General features: G+C 37.2%; 1 protein-coding gene across 1 annotated transcript in view; it reads left to right on the top strand.

Annotated features, from left to right (window-relative positions):
* The window catches only part of ddc (dopa decarboxylase), a 32690-nt gene extending 29587 nt beyond the window's left edge, over positions 1–3103 (top strand). The window contains exons 13-14 of the mRNA XM_038275926.1: positions 1751–1852; positions 2501–3103. Of these exons, the coding sequence (XP_038131854.1) occupies positions 1751–1852; positions 2501–2701 (303 nt within the window). The 3' untranslated portion in view covers positions 2702–3103. The remainder of the gene's footprint in view (positions 1–1750; positions 1853–2500) is intronic.
* Positions 3104–19917: the final 16814 nt, after the last annotated feature.

The following is a 19917-nucleotide window of genomic DNA, read 5'->3' on the forward strand; positions in this document are numbered from 1 at the left end:
CCTGTCAATCACATCTGGCTGATATATGCTTGTCTGTAACAATATTTCCTCCCGTCTCTGGCCCATTTACTGCTATTTTTTTTCTTTTTGATGCTTCATGGCTGAATGCCTGGCTTTCTGTGTTCCTCCTCCTACTTCCTCTGGTCTGCTCTGTCGATCAAATGAGCCTGTTTTATGTTTGCTCTTCATTTTAGATAATGTGGCTACTTCTGAGAAGAGCTTCTTTGAATCAATTCAGCTATATAACTGTGGCATCTTTATTTTGAGTTGTGTTCCAATTTTGAAAATTTTTTTGATCATTGCACTTTTCTTTTATTACAATCATGTTATTTTCATTCTTATTTTTACTCTTATTGTACAGTCTCTCATCTTTTTATTTGATATTTATTTTTTCCTTTTTTTCTGTAAATTTTCTCATGGTTCACATGAATTTTCCCTCTGAGGAACCAAAAAAGACTATTCTATTCTATTCTATTCTATTCTATTCTATTCTATTCTATTCTATTCTATTCTATAAAAAAAAAATGCATAGAAAGTCAATAAAATTGGACAAAAATAACCAGTGGTATCCTGGGAAGCTAAGATCTCTAGTTTCAAATAGACAGACTCTTTTATAAGGTCCAAAAAGCATGTGTCACATGCAAACTTCACACAATGAGATACTGAAAACGGAAACATATTGTAAAATAAATGCAAAGTATCTAACAACTTTAGAGTAATAGATAATGAAGGTACTATATTTATATTTCAAGCTTCCTGGAAATGCAGAAACAAAATGATGAATCATTGTTGGTCATGTTCATTTTGAGTGTCAAGTTTACAGGATAGAAAGTGGCAGGAAAAGTGTAGCAGTGTGGAGTCTTTATTATCATGACTGGGCCGATGCTCTCTTTCATTCAGCATCTCAGGGGCCTCTCTGATCTTAAGTGGATACATTATGCAGCAAGCATGATTGATCACATGCAGCTGTCTGAAAATTATATTTGGTGAAAGCAGAATCTGATAAAATCATTTCTATATCTTATGTTTGCCTCCTAGATCGTGCCTTCGATTAAGATGCATACTATCATGTAACAAGCCTGTTTTATCAGATGTAATTGGCTATTGATTATTTCATCTAGCCTGTATTTATTGGGTTTACACACTGCAAAGTTAATTATTTTTAAGGTGGCTGACGCAACACTGCCATCTAGTGAAAAGAATCAGACAAATTCTGCTCTGTTGCATCTCATATAATGAGAAACATATATTTATTATGTAATGGAAAATTTTTCGGCATAACTTCAAATGTAATATTTTCCTATATTAGTGATTAGATTTCAAACGACTTCCACAAAAACAAACAAACAAACATACAAAATGTATATAATTAAGTTTAAAACGTTTTGAAATTAAAACAAATTTTGAGATGTTTCTTATTAGTTTAGTTTTCTTATTAAATGTAGAATCAGCAACTGATTCAGCCGGATACTACTACAAATATTTGTATTTTTTATTACCTTTCTAAAAACAAACTAGATGAGATTGTATTATCTACTCTATAACCGTGTTTTTTTTTGTTTTTTTTTTAAGTCTGCTCTGAGTTAGTCTGAGTCATACTGTATGTTGTGCCATAAACTCACTATTTCAGACCCTTTAAATATTTAAACCTCTGTCTGCAGTTAAATAATAATTTTAAGCTTCACATTGATATTCTTGTGCTGAAAATCTCATTTTTTAATAAGAGCTTTTTGGTGTCTTGTGTCTGCAGCAAGTGGCCTTGGCCAAAGAGTTTGAGAGTCTGGTCAGAGCAGACAAGAGGTTTGAGATCTGTGCTGAAGTTGTTCTGGGACTCGTATGCTTCAGGCTCAAGGTAACAACTTACCACACTGTGTAGATCTGTTCATAAGCAAATCATCCATGGAATATTTAGCCTGTTTTTTCATACGGAAGTAGAAGAATCGCTTGAAATTAAACTATAATCCATCTATTGTCGAAGAGGTAGAATTTGCTTTGGGCCTAAAGAGACTACATCATTGCCACAATGACATAAAGGATGTTTGTTTTCCCAAAGGGAGGCTTTAGACTAAAATACTGCATCATTTTTTAAGGCACGGGGGTGGTTGCATCACACTGTGGGGCTGTAATGCTGCTAGAGGCATTAACAAGATTAACACTTTTTAGTGTTCAAGAAGGACAATGGTCCCAGACACTTTAAACTTATTTTTTAGGAGGGAATTAAGCAGGCTACCATTAGAATAATAAAAATGATCCAGACCGCAAATCTATTAGAAATTAAAGACTATGCCTTAAAACCATGCTTTTGCAAGTAAACCAAATGGTCATAATAATCTCTACCATTTTTCAAGATGAAAACTATGTTTGTACATCTAACCAGAGTTATGCCCTAAAGAGATTGTTTTATTTTTGTGTTCTTGTGAACCCCTGTTTTTTTTAACTATTCTGTTAGATTAGATTAGTCAGATTAGAAATGTAAACATCATGCTCTCCTTCCCCCCAGGGCTCTAACGATCTGAACCAAACCTTACTCAAAAGGATCACAAAGAGCAGAGAGCTCCACTTGGTACCCTGCCAGCTCTCTGGTCGCTTTGTCCTGCGCTTCGCCATCTGTGCACGCACCACTGAGTCACGCCACATCCAGCAAGCGTGGCGTCACATTACACAGTTAGCCTTTGAGCTTCTGCAGGAGCAGCCACATTGACATAGAATATAGGAGGCGCTATTGCACTTAGTTGCTAAAGTGAAAACCAAAGTTTAGACAAAAGATATGTGAAATTTGCAGATATAAAGTGTCCAAACTTTTCCCGGCTGCCAGTAAAGTTTCAGCCTGCAGCCAGGGGAAGCATGGGAAGTGTTTGCCATTACTACTGTATGTACATGTTCGATGGTTTTGTAGATACAGATACATATGCCTGACCTGAAAACATGTGAAGAAACAAAAAGGGACAAGAGTCAAAGTATTACATTTTACATCTGCAATTCCTTCATCTGTTGTCTATCCTTCTATCTGTCACTGTTTGGTGATGTGGTAACAGTCTTCAACATTGTGCACTTTCCTCCCTGCAACTTTTCTGTGCTCTATCGGTGTCTTCTGGTTGTCAAATATATAGCTTAACTTTGTAGTTAATTCATTGCATGGTGGTAAATCAGTTGTTCAGTCAGCAAGTCTCTGCAGCTTCTTAGGAGCAGCTTATCTATAACCCAACTTCTCAGTGTACTGTACTGAATGTGATGTAGAGAACTATACTGTCAAGTTTAAGAATTTCATTATTGCTCATTTGGTTAAACCCTTTCATAAGTGTGTTCTATATCTCATTTGTAATGATGCTGATGTTTATTTATGGTGACGCAGATTGGATAACCACCTTTTTTACTGTATTTTTTCTTAAAATCTGTCTTATGCAAAGGGAAATTTTAAAATCTATTGCATAGGATATTTATATTCTTTTAAATAAGATAAGGACAAATAAATTCTAATGTTTAAAATCTTAATGTTGAAAATTAAAGTATTAATTAAAGTTTTCTTCACTTTATTTTAAAGTATACTCACAGATTATTTTTTTAATTAGTAAATAATAAAGAACGCTACTTTAAGCAAATATGTATGTATACTACATCCCCTGACTTCATGCCTATAATATAAACATGGTGCTTAAAAGACTACAGTACCCTAGGGGTTTTGTGAAATTAGTATCAGTAATGTTGTCCTACTTGTAGAGTGAATATATAATGCAGTGTGATGGAAGACAACTTAAACAGTTCTCAGTGAAGTGGAGGACTCATATCTGGTTGTGGAACCAATTTTTTGTTGATTTTAGCAACTTAAAAAACGTAGAATTTTTTTTCTATCTATGGAATACAATTATATAATAATGGACATTAAAAGTCTGCACTTTCACAAGAAACTATTGTTTTGTTTGTTGCTTTTCTCTTAGTCAAACAACTTCTGTGTGAGTAAATGAAGTCAAATTGGCAGAGTCTGGCATTTTTCAACTATGCTCTTCATATAACATGAACATATCAGTCTTGGTGCCGCTGCAAAAAAAGCTCTTGGCAGACTTAGCGCAGAGTGAAAAGGTTGAGCTGAGTTGAATGACAGCTGTGTGAACAAATGTAACTTCAGTTTGTCCAAAAAACAAAAACAAACTAGACAGAAACTTAAAAGCACTATATTATAAAAAATTTTCCTCGTAGTAAAACGCATTTCACCTAGTTATGTCTATTAAGATATAGTGGATAATACAAGTAAAAAATCAGAAGAAGAAATGTACGTTTTGAGCTCTAAAGTTAGCAAAAACCAGGAACAAAATAGGGTTTATCTGGTTAGCTTAAACTTCTTAAATCTATGTGATTTTATTTCTGGCCACAGTGATATAAAGTATGTTCTGAGTCAGAAAATTCATTTGAACCCTGAAAAAGAAAAAGAAAATTTCAGCTGTAGAAATATATGAAGCTGTATTGAGAATCGAAACTCAACTTCAACTTCCTATTTATACTAAACTGAAAAAATACCATCTTGAGCAGACAGAGAAAACCTGATAAAGATTTATTCAAAACAGATGCCACTTAAAAAGATAAGATAAATAATTTGGAGCCTGTGACATCAGAATGAAAAAAACACAGAAAGCAAAACCAAGTGATTCTTCACATACTTACATTTTTTTTATGTTATAAAAACAAAGATTTTGTTAAGTTACAATGTAGTCCCCTGTAGAAGCTGCCATATCTCAGAGGATTTCTTCAGAAACTTACAGTGATATGAAATCAATGCCTAAATAGAGGTGCATAAAATCCATCATATCCCATTAAATAAGCAGCAACATTCAGTCCTCAGTGGCTTGCTAACAAGAACCAGTACATTTTTTTTTACAGTCTCCAATAGTTAAACATATATTCATATTTGAGGATCAGTAAATGTAATGAACTGTTGTGATGAACAAACATTATTCCTGTCTGTCTCTGTTGGGAGTAAAATAAATCTGTGGAATTTAATGAGCACCTCTTCCTGAGCCACTGTGTGTTTCTTATTACCTACCTGCACATTAGTTGTTATACATTTCCTTGCATACCGTCTGTCTGATGTAATTGATCTCCTCTAGACTTTCTATTAAGTTCCAACAAACAGAAATGTAATAGTGACTTTGAATAAAGCATTTACAGCTACTGCATTTTGCCCTTAGCTGTTCCTTAATGGCTCATTCAGAAGCCAGAGGGTATTGCTTTAGGTATAATTTGAGTTATCCCACAATTATCCTGGGATGCAGTCTTTCTAAAATATCATTTGGAAAATATAACCTCATATAGTAACCCTGTCTCTCAGCCGAAGTCTGCTTGAGTAAAGATGACAGACAAGGACATATTTTATCTAACTAACACGCTGCACCAATCAACCCTCTTTTTGCAACTTAATCCCTGGAGACGAAGGCTCGCATTCTATAAAACAAGAAGGGATTCACTGTTAGAGCTTAGTTTCTAGCAGTAAGCTATTTATCTAGTTAATAAATTAGTAGGGCAGTATGCTTAATCCAATTTAATATGTAAGCATTTTATTATGAGATATAGCCAAACATCTGTAATGGATGTGGGAAGTTTCTCTTTTAGAGAGTATAAAGAAAGCACAAGAGAGAGGCCTATTAGCAGGTTTGTCTGTGAAGACTAAATGGTTACCGTCACGATAAGCATAAGCATAAAAGTACTATTACAGAGTTCTTAGTTCAAGCACTTACAATTATGTACTTGACCTAACCAGCATGAATAAAATATGACTTTTACTTGCCATCTTGTTGAGGTAGACAAAACACAAACAGAACAAAATAATGGAAGCAATAAGGAGAGGAATATAGGTTTGAGTAAACACTATTTAACGAGGAAATATGAATTTGTTTCACCCATGTTTTATGTTTTTCATTGGTACAAAAATAATTAAAATCATGTAACTTTAGGCTTTGATGACTATTTAAACAGAAAAAGGAGAAATCAAACTAAGACACCGTTTCATTAAGTAAGTTACCTTTTTACAAATAATATTCTTGCTATTAAATACTCCAATAGAGTAAAAAGAAAAATATTCATGACTCTTGGTTTACTAAAAGCTTGTGTAAAATATAGATATTACACAATAACCATTCCAGCCTTTATAATAAGAGAATATTCTGTCACTATTCTAATATGTGAATTAATCTTCTTTTTGAAAAAATGAAAGTGGACATTTGTTACTCGATTACTGCATTACCTTCATTCAATTGACTTTTTGATCTTTCTCGTTACTCTGTGATCCATTATATATCTTACATATTTGGGTTTTTATGTGTGCGTCAGTAATAATCCCCTGCACATCTCATTCCATAAATAATACATGTCAGCACTGCACCTTGCAACCTTGCCACAAGAGGACCCCATTAGTGCTTAGATACCACAATCTATTCATTTTTCAAATAAATAAATAACTCTTTTGATTGCAAGCAAAGAGGTCTCATACTGAAACATGACATTAACTTCTATTTGTCTTTTGCAATTGCGATTTTAGTTTTAAAGTGTTATTTTGCATGTTATGCAAAACAGATATATATATAATTCCAGTGTTAACCATTTCCGTCCCTAAGCTATATAAATGTATCTTTATAAGACAATTATATCCTCATATTTTTCAAATCAGATATTATACTTTTTTCATACAAGCTCAATGTAAAGCCATGGAAAGGCATGTGCTTACTGCAGACTTAATCAAAGTAGTTTCACTAGCTACACCCAGCAAACTGGGGATGGGGTTTCATTTTAGACTCTGTTGCAAAGTCAATGATTACTACTGTTTTTATTTATCTAGTAATTTTTTTCATCATTTTAGGAAATATAACCAGCTGAGAAGTCTTAAAAATTTGAATGGATATTGAAACATCTCCCTTATATACTTATAAAATCAGTAAGTCTCTTAATTAGAACATGTCTGACAACAAGAAAGATCTCGGAAAGCAACAAATAATTTTTCAGAAACAGCGGAGAAACAGTATTTGAAATCTTTCAATCCAGAAAAAAGGCTATAAATCCTTGTCTTAGGCTTTGGGGTTGAACCACACTGAGAGCCATAATCCACAAATGGAGAAAACACCAAACAGTGGTAAACATTCTGAAGATTGGCCTTTACAGTGTACCAAGATTGGTCCTCAGTCATCAGTGACTTTCTAGAAGACTATTAGACTATCCTTGTTTACTTCAGTTGCATTAAGCCTTCACTAAATACGTTCATATCTTTAGTGAATGGTGAACCGAATGGATCAGTTTTGCAGCAATGTACGTTCACGAGAGCGACTATCACTCAGAATAATGAGCGAGACCCACAGCTCATGTTCCTGTTCAATTAAAAACTACAATTTTCATTGGATAACGTCAGGTTTTTACGGCACTTATTACGTTGGCTGTGTCCGACGTCCGCCCTAACCCCTAAATCCCTCCATCATTATATAGAGCTATGTGCTGTATAGTGAACTACGTTAACTTACTGTTTGGACAGATGATCACTACTTTACGCCCCCCATTGGTCAAGTAACTCCTCCTCCACCATGGTGCCCTTCGCCATCTTTGTTATTTGTACCCACTATCGAGTAGCAAATCCCATAACCCTTTGCAAGGAGAGCTCTCCACGCAAAGCATTGCGGGATACATCTGCTCATCTAGTGACCATGGACGATCAGTACTTTTCAAGGTGCATTGTGGGAAATGTTGAGTCCACTACTTTTTCAACCACTAGACCAGGGGTCGGCAACCAAAACTGCTCCAAGAACCATATACAAAAAAACAAAAAGCCAGTCTGTCTGGAGCCGCAAAACTGTAAAAGTGTTATGTAAGCCTCTGATGGAAAATCGAGCTATAAGTGTATTAGCCCACTATAAAAATAGACTACGTGGGCTCAAATATGTAATAAGCAGTCATGGTTAAATGTTTATCCTGGAGCAAATGTCACATAGTAGCATGAGGAAAGGGAGGAGCAGTGAACGCTCTCACCACGTGGAATTCAAAGCGCGCTTCTTCACCGCCCTTCACAGCGCAGTTTAGGGTTTGCTGCATTGATGAAATTATAGAAACATGATAAAGGAATCTTTCTATGGTGGACGTGTTTCCGTTGGGAGTAGTTGATTGAGTTGAGTTGAATTGAGCAGGAACTGACATCAGAGCAGTGCTCTCTAACCCCGAAATCCAATATCCTCAGTCAGAAGCATTTCTTGGTGTTATTGTTATTTTGAGGATTTGGGGAAAAAAATGTAAGAAAGTTCACATCTCTGCATAAGAGCGCCACCTGTTCGATCTGTGGCCACTTTCCATGCTTGCAACCAAACTAGCAGCAGTAATGGAGTTTGAAGATACGATCCGCTTCTCAAATCTATCTTTCTGCTCCTGTAATTTATCCAGATGTTCTACAATCGCACTTTTTCTCTCACTCCCAACTTGGTGGTCGGCTGCAAATTTAGCATGCCTTCCCTGGAAATGACTTTCCAAACTACTCTTTTTTTTATTTTTTTCACAACCTCTCATTACAAAGCGAAAATGCAGGCAATCGTTCCACATTGATAATGGAAGCAGTGGGCTGCCATTGTGTGGCGCTTGGGTAGCAGTGTGGGGTTAAGGGTCTTGCTCAGGAACCCAGAGTGGGGTCTTTGGAGATCGAACTAGGTACTTGAAACCTTCTCAGAGCACAAGCGCCCCGCTCTAACCCACCAGGCCAACACCCCACCATTAAATGGATGATGCTGTCGTTTTTGTAGTGTTTGGTATAACAAATGTTGTTGTGATGGATTTGAATAATTTGTTGTATAACATCATTTTTAGACTTCATTCACTTCATTCTGACTATGCAATTTGGTGTGCTAAACAGTGATGTTTTGATGCTATAAAACAGCAAGTGTGTGTCAAAGGGATGATTTTATCTTTCTTTTAAAAGTGTTAGGCCCCATAAGGCAAGTATTTTCCATTTCTTTATAGTTCATTTATAGCTTTGTGAACTTAGTTTATTTTTGAAAAAGTGGACTATGAACATGGACTAGTTAATTCCCATCTGTGTGAACTGAACTTTGAGCTTGTTCTTTTTAATTATAAACTGGCAAAACGTTGCACAGAGGCATCTCTCTTCCATTTCACATATTGCATACGGGCCCTTTGGTGTTGAAAAAGTAAGACAATTTCTCAAAGTGTAGTCTAGATACACCTAGAGTCCATATCCTGTATCTTCCTGTATCCTCAACCCAGTACAAGTCAGCCTGAATACTACCTCTCAGAGGGAGAGTTTCCATTCTTTGTTGTAAAGCTTATTTGCTGAAAGCTTGTCCAAGACAAGTTTTTTTTTCTTTTTTTTTTTCACTTTGGAAGAATCAAATGGGGAAATATTGCATTCTGGTAGCCATCAATGCATAACTGAATCTTAGGTCACAACTCTACTTGAAACCTTAGAGATCACATTACATGGCCTGCATTTAATGGTTCATGTTGAACTGTACACTAGCTGCAGTTCACTCTAATACTTAATACGTAATTATGTTAGGATGAGAGTTTCCTGGTAAGTGTTTGACAGTTTTAGGTTGCAAGATGAATAGGATTTTATTACATTTTGCCTGGGGAGATTCTTTTGTAATTTTACTCATTTAGGAGGAAGTTGGTCTTCTGAAGTGTACAAAAGCCGAGGACCCACAAAGGCAGACTCAGATGGTGGCGGTAATAGATGGATTTTAAGTGTACCAGCCCACACAATAAACAAGGCATTAGATATAAGAGATCATTTTCTGCCTGCTTAACTACTGAATGAGACCATTATGCATGTATGTTTCCAGTACAGCGGTCTGTGAACTATCATATCTGTCACGACTTGTGGGAGTACTTATTATGCTTAGTATATTTTTAAAGATTAACATTTTGATTAGAAATGTACTGATAAAAACTGAAGAATTTACAACCTCTGTATTCTATGATACTAGAGATTTAGTAAGCCTTTATAAATGTTTTACTTAAAAAAGCTTTTATTTTTAACCTTTTTTTAACCATAAGATGAGCCCATTACCTCCATTATTGCAGCCAAAGCAATAATGACAAAGCAATAATGACAAAGCAATAATGAAGGTAATGGTCTATCCTTCTGGTCTGTCCTGCCATTACTCGTAAACAAGAAACCAAGATACTTAAACTTATCTCCCTGAAGAAGAGACTTAAACCCAACTTGTAGGAAACGGTAAACCTATTTTGGTTTAGATTCACAGCCTCAACTTAGAGAAAATGTTTATAAAATGTGTTGCTTTACATCTGGGAGGGGTTGACAGTGAGAATGAAGCCTCTAAATGCACACTGGAGATCCAAGCCTAAAAAAGTCAACAGAACTATGTTATCTGCAAAAAGTAAAGATTTGATCCTGAGCCTGTCACCTGTCACGCTCTTTTTATGACTACGCCTTGAGATCCTGTCCATAAATACAATAAACATAGTCAGTGACTAGGGTGCCGTGGCAGAGTTCCACACACTCTGGGTAAATGCTACATTTTTTAACTGTACTTATTTTGTCCAGTGTTTCATAGCCAGAATGAAAATCCCATTGCTTCCCCTGGATCTATCTATCATCTATCTGTAGGGTCCACCCTGAATGGGATCCATAACCTCAGTCTGCCACTCCAAATGTGTTTTCTTGGTTCCTCATGCAAAATTGAAGGTGTATCAACCATTTTAACCCCATATTCTCTAGTGTTTAGGTTCTATATCCACTGGGCAGAACGTCCCTGTACTGTCCCTCAAACTATCTGAATATGTCCTCAGGTCAGTCAGCAGCCCCCCACCCCCCAAAAAGTATTCACAACTTGTAAGGATCCTTTTCCCTTTCTGAGGTCCTCCAGAGCCTCTCATAGGCCAGTGGAAAGTCTGTCTCCATACTGTAACACAACCAAAGTCTTTTCAACTACAGATTGCAGTCATTCTGCCTTCCTGTAAGCTGCTTCAAAAATCCCCAAAGACAACCATTCCCTAAAGGCATCCTTCGTCAGCCTGACAGCTTCTGTTACCACTGCTGTCATACAAAGGGTCCTCTGTTTGCCTCTACAACAGGCACCAATACTCTTCAAGCCACAGCTCTTTGCGAAACATACCCCATTCCAATTTAATTTACACAACCTCCCATGAGATATTCTGAAGCCAGACATGCCTTGCTCACTGTGAGGTTAACAAGGTCTGTCAGACTCATTTCACTATCAGATGGTCCTTGGTTGCAACTTTATCCCTCTTTGAACCATAGTCTCCATCACTTTTTGGCCAGTGGGAGTAAACTTTACAAATAGTAGCATCAATCGGGCGGTATGAGATAAAAGGAGTAGAGCTAAACGGGAACCAGTGTTGTTTTTGTCTATTCTGACGATGACAAAATCACTTTGTGGACACTCCTTTTTTTAATAATGATTACCCAAACTAACAAGCTAAACATAGATCTTTGATGACAAAATCATGACGAGTCATGGATGTGAGTTTTTGTGAGACTAAATAAAAATGTTAATGGGTTGTCTGTCACATGTTTAAAATGTATCATTGTGCTGTAATCTGCAAAGCAGTAATAATTGTGTTGCTGCGTCCTGTTTGGTCACTGAACATTCTGCATGACCAGGGATTGAGCTCTGCAACAGGGGTGAAAATAATCCGGAATGGTCCGGTACTGCGCGCACAACTCTGACAAGCTCTGCTCCTCCAGCTGTAATTGTGCAGATAATGCGTCTTTGCGTGATGTAGCTCCACACTGAAGGTTCGCTCTAAGGCGTAAAAAATCCTTTTCTGTAACTATCAGATTTTATTCCTTCCAGCTCACAAGAGGTGATGCAAAACCGTCTTTAGTTTCTACGAAAAGGAATCCCTAAATTATATCCAAAGCAAATATTTCATTGCATACTGTTTATTGTTGGATAAAGACATGAAAAACATACATACATACATAGATCTTTGATTATTTCTTTCTCATAGTTTTTTTCTATCTATTTTAATATTTCACCATTTTAGTTAACATATCCTAGAAATTTAGGTCTGGATTGCCATGGCATTACAAGGTAATTATGTAGGTTCTCTGTGTATTTCTTTGATATAAGACCCCTATAAAGTTAAAGCTACTTTGACCCCTGAGTAGCAGTAACCAAAGGGGAAATTCTTAGAAATAAAGCAAAAATTGCCAGAGAAGAAAGAAGAATGTTTTTGTTCTTTGCTTTTTTGGAGTAATGAAGATTTTATTGATCTGTGTGTAATGCATAATTCTTAGTAGATCAGCAAGTGTTTGCTTTTGAATAAAGACTTTGTATGCCTAAAACCATTACTTTATTGTAAATATTGTCAGCTTGTCATTTTGATTTATTAACAAATATGATGTGTTGAACTAGATCTGCTATTTTCACAATTAATTAATTCATTCATTAATTAATGAATAAATGAATTCAAACATTGATTCATAAAAATGTTCATTTGAATTTTATAAATACGTTTTCTGCCAATAGCAATGATGAACTAGCCTGACGTAGTCCGACTCAATTCTAGTCAGAATATGAGTCTGATACCGCTCCATAGAGCTGTGATTATGGGGCGAGTTTCGAACGAACCAGGAAAAAATATGCCTCTGCACTCAATTGGATAGACCTACAACCAATAAGAGCAACGGAGTGCGTGACGTATGTTAGGCGAGGCATAGTTGTTGTCCACAAAAATCAAAGCGTGCAGTTGCACGCCTATAATAAGAAGATGAGACTTGATCGCGTTTCTCTGTTCCTCTTTTAAAATTAATTTGCTGTCGATATCTTCTAGAACAGACCTAATAGCAGAATCTACTCACCTAAACTCTCCAGCGGCAGCCATTATTGTTGTCACCCAAGCGCGCATTGGTCACATGGTTGATTACGGTACTGTTGATCATCTGTCCATCATCGTATAAAGCCCGCCCTGAACAATTTGATTGGATCGACAGTGGGCGATAATACTCGCGCTACTAGTCCCAACCTCAAACTTTGTGGGCGGGACTAAGTTCGGAATGGCACCCAGGCTAATGATGAACTGCAAGGCAGCATTCTTTACCCAGCAATTGTAGTGTCTAGGCATGAGTTGTCAGTCTGGTAAAGAATCTGGTTGTTATTTGAAATTGTAAAGGTTAACAGTTTGATGAAGTGTAACATAAAACTAGACTAAAACAATTTTGAGATTTAGTAGACTAAAACCGACTAAAACCATTACATATAGTAATGACTAAAATGTGACTAAAATGACTAATGGTTCTCTAACTGAAGACTAAAACTAAGACTTAATCTTAGATGGCTGTCAAAAATAACACAGATGGGACCTATATTAATATATATCAAATTGAATTATAAATAAATTATTAATCGACTCAAAGAGTATATGAGACTCCAAAGCTTGTTGGTTATTTTTTTTACATTTACCCCACCACTCCCTTTGCTGTTGTCCATGGTTAGCATGATTGACAGTTTTAGCTGACCAAAATTTGATTTACATTATTACTGTCTGTAGAAGTAGAGATGGTAAACCACAAAAAAACAAAAAGGAGCAGAGAAGCTTATAGCATCCAAGTGGACACAGCAAAATGTGCCAAAATTATGAGCTCAACAAGTGCAGCAGTGGGAATGTCAATATCAGATGCTTTCCTATTGAGTAAATAGGCTGTCTGAGTGAGGCAGTTGTAGAACAAGGGGGGAGAGAGAGTTACCAAGTGGGGAGAGATAAAAGAGCAGGCCAGAACAGCCCCTTACTAAGTAGAAAAAAATGTTAGCAGGGACAGTGGAATTAAGAACAAAGGATATGTCTATTCCTGCTATAAGAAGACAACATGTGAGATCATTTTTTCCAACATAACGCAACATGGAGCCTAGGCAGAAGTTCAACTGAAGAAACTGATTGCTCTCCTTCATCCACCTGTGACACAGCCAATCAGCTTTGAACCACACCTCCATGAAAGCCAATCTGCATCCAAATTTGATCTTAAAAGGCCTCCCATCCACTTGTGTGCTCCTGTGCGCAGGCAGTGGATGCGCTGTGTGACTTCATCAGATGAAACGGTTTCAACCCACCTCCAGCCCCTCCTCCACCATCGTACCTAAAGCTTTATCAGAGTGTCATTCCTCCCGGACTCTTACTGCATTCCCTGTCTCATCTCAACCGGTCCGGCAGAAGACCGGCATTTTGAGCCTGGTTCTGCCAGAGGTTTCTTCCCAACGGGGAGTTTTTCCTCTCCACTATCGCTTCATGCTTGCTCATGATGGACAGGTTCTCTCAACCTGTGTTATCCAACTGGACTTCCACCTTCCAGGTCCCTGAGGGAAGCTCTAGTATCAGCTCACGCAGTCCACTGGATCTCCCCATGAAGCTCAGCATACCGTCTCTCTAACCAGTAGTCTACAGACTGACCAACTTCCTCTATCTCCACTCCACCACCAGTTTCAGGCCTGGGGGAGAAGCAGCCCTATTCTTTGCTTGTGTACATGCATGTCTATCAAAATTAATCAAATGTTTCCTGTCAAGGTCTGAGCGCCGAAGACAAAGTAATTGTATCAATAAATTTCTCCTAATTGTCTTTTCTCTTTTTCAGATTGAAATCTAGATGTTTCATCTAGGGAGAGTTGAGGTCTGTGAGCGAGCCATGGCTGAGGCTGTGACAGCTGGAGCTGTGACTGAGGTAGCTGAAACTGTAACAGCTGAGTAGAGACTGACACGGGAGTGGATTTTCACTCCTGTCCCGTCCCACTCCCACAGAAAAAAATTGTGTCCCGATCTCGGGCCAGAGTAGAAATCTAAATCCTGTCCCGTCCCACTCCTGGTGAAATTACTCCCACTCCCATCCCGCTCCCATTCAGAATGAGTCCCGCTCCTGCTCCACTCCCATTCTTGTTTTTTTTTTTTTACGCGGGTGGAAAAACTCAGAGCGGCAGCACTGTTGGTTTTTGGGTCGTGTAGTTTTTTTGACTCGCATTATAGTGTAGGCTTCAAGGAAAAAAACTACAAAATGGCGGCGGCGCGCCAGTGCTGGATTTTCTTTCTTTCTTTCTATTTTATTTTATTTTTTGGCATCGATCCTAGTTTTTTTTTTTGTTATTATTGGTTTGCTCCCGCTCCCGTCTGCTCCCGTTAATGTTTAATCCTGTACCGTCCCAATCACGTGATCTTTACTAATACTGACTCCCATCCCACGGGAATCCCGTGACCCGTGGGATTCCCGAAAAAATGTCAGTCTCTACAGCTGAGTTTGACGAGATATAAGAGTTGGAACCTGGATCATTATAGACCTGGAACATCAAAAGACGTTTTATTGCCTCGGGCTTGAAAAATAAATGTCGCTAAAACTATCTTAAACATGTGGAGGGAGTTGACAGAATTCTTAAAAGTAGAGAATCCTGAGGGTACCAGGGTTCCCCCTCAGTCTTCCTGCCTTATAGAATTAAGTGGCATCATATCAATCACCTTACACATCATGGTGCGATCAAATCTATCTATAATTTTGTTGTGGAAAAAACAACATAGACAAAAGCAGAAAACAGGTCAATCAAATAACTGAATAAATAAAACTCTTAGCATACATATGCAGTGAAGGAACTAAAAATAGATAACAATGTATAAATAGGTTAACAAGTGGTAAGGGATCGAACAAGAAAGGACTGAAGCAGGTGGTTTAAGCATATTTTGGTAAAAGATACTGCTGCTACGACTTTCTGTGACTTTTATGTTATTGTCTGAAGGTAGATATTAGAAACCTTACCTAGAAAAGTAAAAAAAAAAATCTAGAAAAAAATTATTTAAACAGATAATTAAAGTATTTTTTTCAACAAACTAAATCGGCATGGATTTTACTGTATTACATCTGAAAAGACAGAATATTTGGAATGAATCCATCTCAGTTTCACTTTAAAAAAAATAAAGCAGCACCACAGCTTGGATAGATATCTGTAATCTGCTTCCAAGATGCTTCTTCTATTTCTTCCCATTGTGGAAATTTAATTTTCAAAGTGCTTCCTTTCCGGTTCACTTCAATCAGCAGGTTTCAGGTCTCATGTTGAGCAGCTAAAAATACACGACATGCCTTGCCCACTAAAGAATAAATGTAATTCACATAGACTGAACCAATATATCTTTGTCTCTTTTAGACAGTTTAAAGAAAGAAATTATGCACATCTGTTAAATATTACTTAGAGTAATAACAATGACACAGTGAAATATACCAGGTTGTGGAATAAGCGAAAATCATAACTGAATGGGCTTTGACAAGGGTGTTTTCCACTCTCAAATCAGGGCATGTTATACAAACACCACAATCTCATATCAATTGTTGTAATTGACTCTAGGACTGAATCTGCACTATAAGTTGTATGAGGATCGTTCAAAGACCTGAGGCTAGATTAGGCTCCAGACTACAAACAAAATAGACTGTATTTTGCAGAAACAGCAACACAGACAGGATGAGCAAGTTAAAAGAAAGACACCAAACATGACTTGACAAGAACATTGAGAATGAGGGAGGTTGTCATCGAGCAATTGAGATCCTGAGGCCAAACATACTGTCAAGCTAAATAACTGACAAAACTAACATGAGATGATTCCATAGAGACAAAATAGTGTGCAGGGAGACCACAAGGAAACAGAAAAACAAATAAAAGATCTAGGGAAAAAACAAAACAAAAAAACAGGTACATGTAATGTACGGTAGCAAGAAATACTAAACCAACACAAACAGTATTAGAAAAACAGAACACATTGGTGTGGTTTAGTTAATAAATGGCGATTAACACTTGTGAAACTTTTAATGCATTGCTTAATATCATAACACCCCAACAAAAACAAACAAACAGAAAAAATAATACAAAGGTTGGTCGGTCAATGGTGACTATTATTTTGAATAAATCAAAATGCTACATTCACAGGTATTGAGCTTTGGTAGGGACTTTCAATCAGTAAATATATTAAATTTAGTAAACTAGTATCTACAGTACACATTGCCACTTAACTGCATCTGGACCGTGAAAGTGATGTGTTAACTAAATATTGTGCATTTACTTTTATTAATTAAGTATTAATACCTTTCTTATTAGCTTTATTTCAAAAATTGATAAAACTCCTAACAATGTACAGTCTAAGGGGTCCTAGACTTGTTTATAATGGGTAATGTCTCCGTAAGTAAAAAGGTTTTCAGGTAGTACTACTCTGGCAGATATTTTACAGCAACAGTACAACAGGACTCAAGCCGTTCTCACAAATATAGATCTTAGTGAATGTTATATCATCAGAGCTGTTGTGATAAACTGCTCTTTTCCACTTTCCATGATTTGTACCTCATTCCGAATTTCACAAACATAGCACTACCTCAAACACTTAACTTTTTAACTTATTTTATACATACAGCATTGTTCTTAGCTTGCATTGGTAAATGTTGCAAGATAATCAATGTTTTTTTTTCTGTTTTTTTTTTTTTTTTTTTAAGTTGCAACTGTCTAGATCAGTTAAAGGAATAGTACACCCAAAACATGATTAGCCTTAATTTTCTACTCACCCCCATGCTGAACAACACTCTGGAGTACTTTTTTGATATCTCAAATGCATCTGGAGATCTGGGAGGCTTCTTGCTGTCTGCTGACATTCAAATAATGGAGGTCTATGGTGCCCGAGACAGAAAGGTCCATAAAAGTCCACAAAAAATGTGTCAATATTCCTCCATACTGCTCGTCCAATGTATTCAAAGTGTCCTGAGTGGGTAGCATCCAGAATTTACTCGAAACGAAGTCATTTAGAATGTTTTTAGAGCATAAACAAACCAGATGAACCAAACCAGATGAAAGTGCGCATTCAGCGTCTGCTCTGCCAATAATGCAAGCGTAGAAGAAGAAATGTGCTGTTTACCTGTGCAAAGAAAGAACGAAAGAAAAATGTCTGAGAACTTCAGTGTTGAGGAAGAGCATGAGTTCTTTGCCGAGCTGAATGCGCTGGTTTGGTCTGCCAGCTTCCGTAGCGTCGTGAACGCGCATGTGCGCGCTTTCAGGAAATCCTATACACTACTGTTTATGCTCTAAAAACATTCTAAATGACTTCGTTTCGAGTAAATTCTGGATGCTACCCACTCAGGACACTTGGAATATATTGGACGAGCAGTATTGAGGAATATTGACACGTTTTTTTTGGACTTTTATGGACCTTTCTGCCTCGGGCGCAATAGACCTCCATTATTTGAATGTCAGCAGACAGCAAGAAGCCTCCCAGATCTCCAGATGCATTTGAGATATCAAAAAAGTACTCCAGAGTGTTGTTCAGCATGGGGGTGAGTAGAAAATGAAGGCTAATCATGTTTTGGGTGTACTATTCCTTTAAATGGGATTCCAAGAGTAATATTCAAGAGTTTTGATTTTGGAGACACATAGGTGGCCAGTACCATTTACAATAAGCTGCCTCAGTTGCGTTGTTGTATTTTTTTTTTAATCTTTTTTTTAAATTCCCCCTTCCATTTTGCTCATGTTTGGAGCTCACTGTGTGGTGTGGAGGCTGCAGCGCCTCAGACTGGAAGAATGTGAGAAGCATGGTGAGAACAGTAGAATGGATAATCAGGGCTCCTCTTCCCTCCATAAAAGACATTTCATCTCAGCTCTGAGTGTCCCGAGCCCATAACATCGTCAGTGCTCCCTCACACCCCCACCATGGACTGTTCTCCCTGCAGCCCTTTGGGAAGAGGCTTCGCAGCATTTAATGCAGGTCCAGCAGATTCTGCAGCTTTTTCCCCACTGCCATCAGACTGCTGAACTGTTGAAAATAAAAATAAAAACTCTAAATGAAGTCACAAATCGGGACTCTGCATCACACTGCTAAAGTTTAACAACCAAATAGAACTCAACTCAAAACATTTTTGCACCACATATATTTGTTTTTGCACTGCCCTGAATTTCTGCTTTTGCACATTTTTTTTTTGCCTGCACTCTTAACATTCGATCACTGCTGCACTTTCCCTGTGTATGCAAAATGACAAAAAAAAAATATAACAACTGAACTTTATTGATCTCACATTGGAGAAATGTATCTCTGCATTTAACCCATCCCATTGGGGAGCAGTGGGGTGCCATCGTGGGGCACCCGAGAGCAATCGGGGGGGTTAAGGGTCTTGCTCAGAGACCCATAGCGGCAGTCTGTGGGAGTGGGGCTTGAACTCAGAACCTCAGAATTCCAAGCTCTATGCCCCAACAACTAGGCTGCCACTCCCTTAAAGATGTCTAAGTCTAAGCATAGATCCATTTTCTTGAACAGTTTATTTTTTACTATTACATCCCTCAATATTTATACAAACTAATGCATCTTCATTTTTACCATGTCATGGTTGAGCTCTTTATCAATCATCTCAACCTACATCTCTTGAAATGAAGACCTTTAAAAAAAGATGAAACAAACTAAATCCAAATAATATCTACTTATAATATGGTCAACAGCTCCTTTGTCCTAGTATCAGTTAATGCAATCCGTGCAATTCACTGCAAAATGATAAGGAAACTTATTTTACCTGACAACTAAAAATTTGAATTTCATAAATTGTGGGACAAAAATGAAAAACAGTTGATGCAATAGTAAAAACTGGGAGAGCACACCCAACTTTAAACTATCCTTTCATTACCAAGTACAGCAATGAATTGTCGTTGCTTTCAAAAATAAAAAGATTGTATTCTTAAAGAGCTGCTTGGGTTTCTAATCATTGCTCTTAAGGCTGGTCATCCTTTTGGTAAGTGGCATTGCAAGTGTAGACATACCTAAAATAATGCTAATCTTTTTCATCTCTTTACAAAGCATTGTTAAATGTCTTTTCATGCACATACAAAAACCCTCAACCTAATTAATAGCAAGCTTTCAGCACTTTATGTAGGATCAGCAAGTTAAACATACCAGTGTAGAGTGACATAC

This window comes from Cyprinodon tularosa, unplaced genomic scaffold, assembly GCF_016077235.1.
Source record: "Cyprinodon tularosa strain WSP-4 unplaced genomic scaffold, ASM1607723v1 ctg98, whole genome shotgun sequence".
NCBI classification, from domain to species: Eukaryota; Metazoa; Chordata; class Actinopteri; order Cyprinodontiformes; family Cyprinodontidae; genus Cyprinodon; species Cyprinodon tularosa.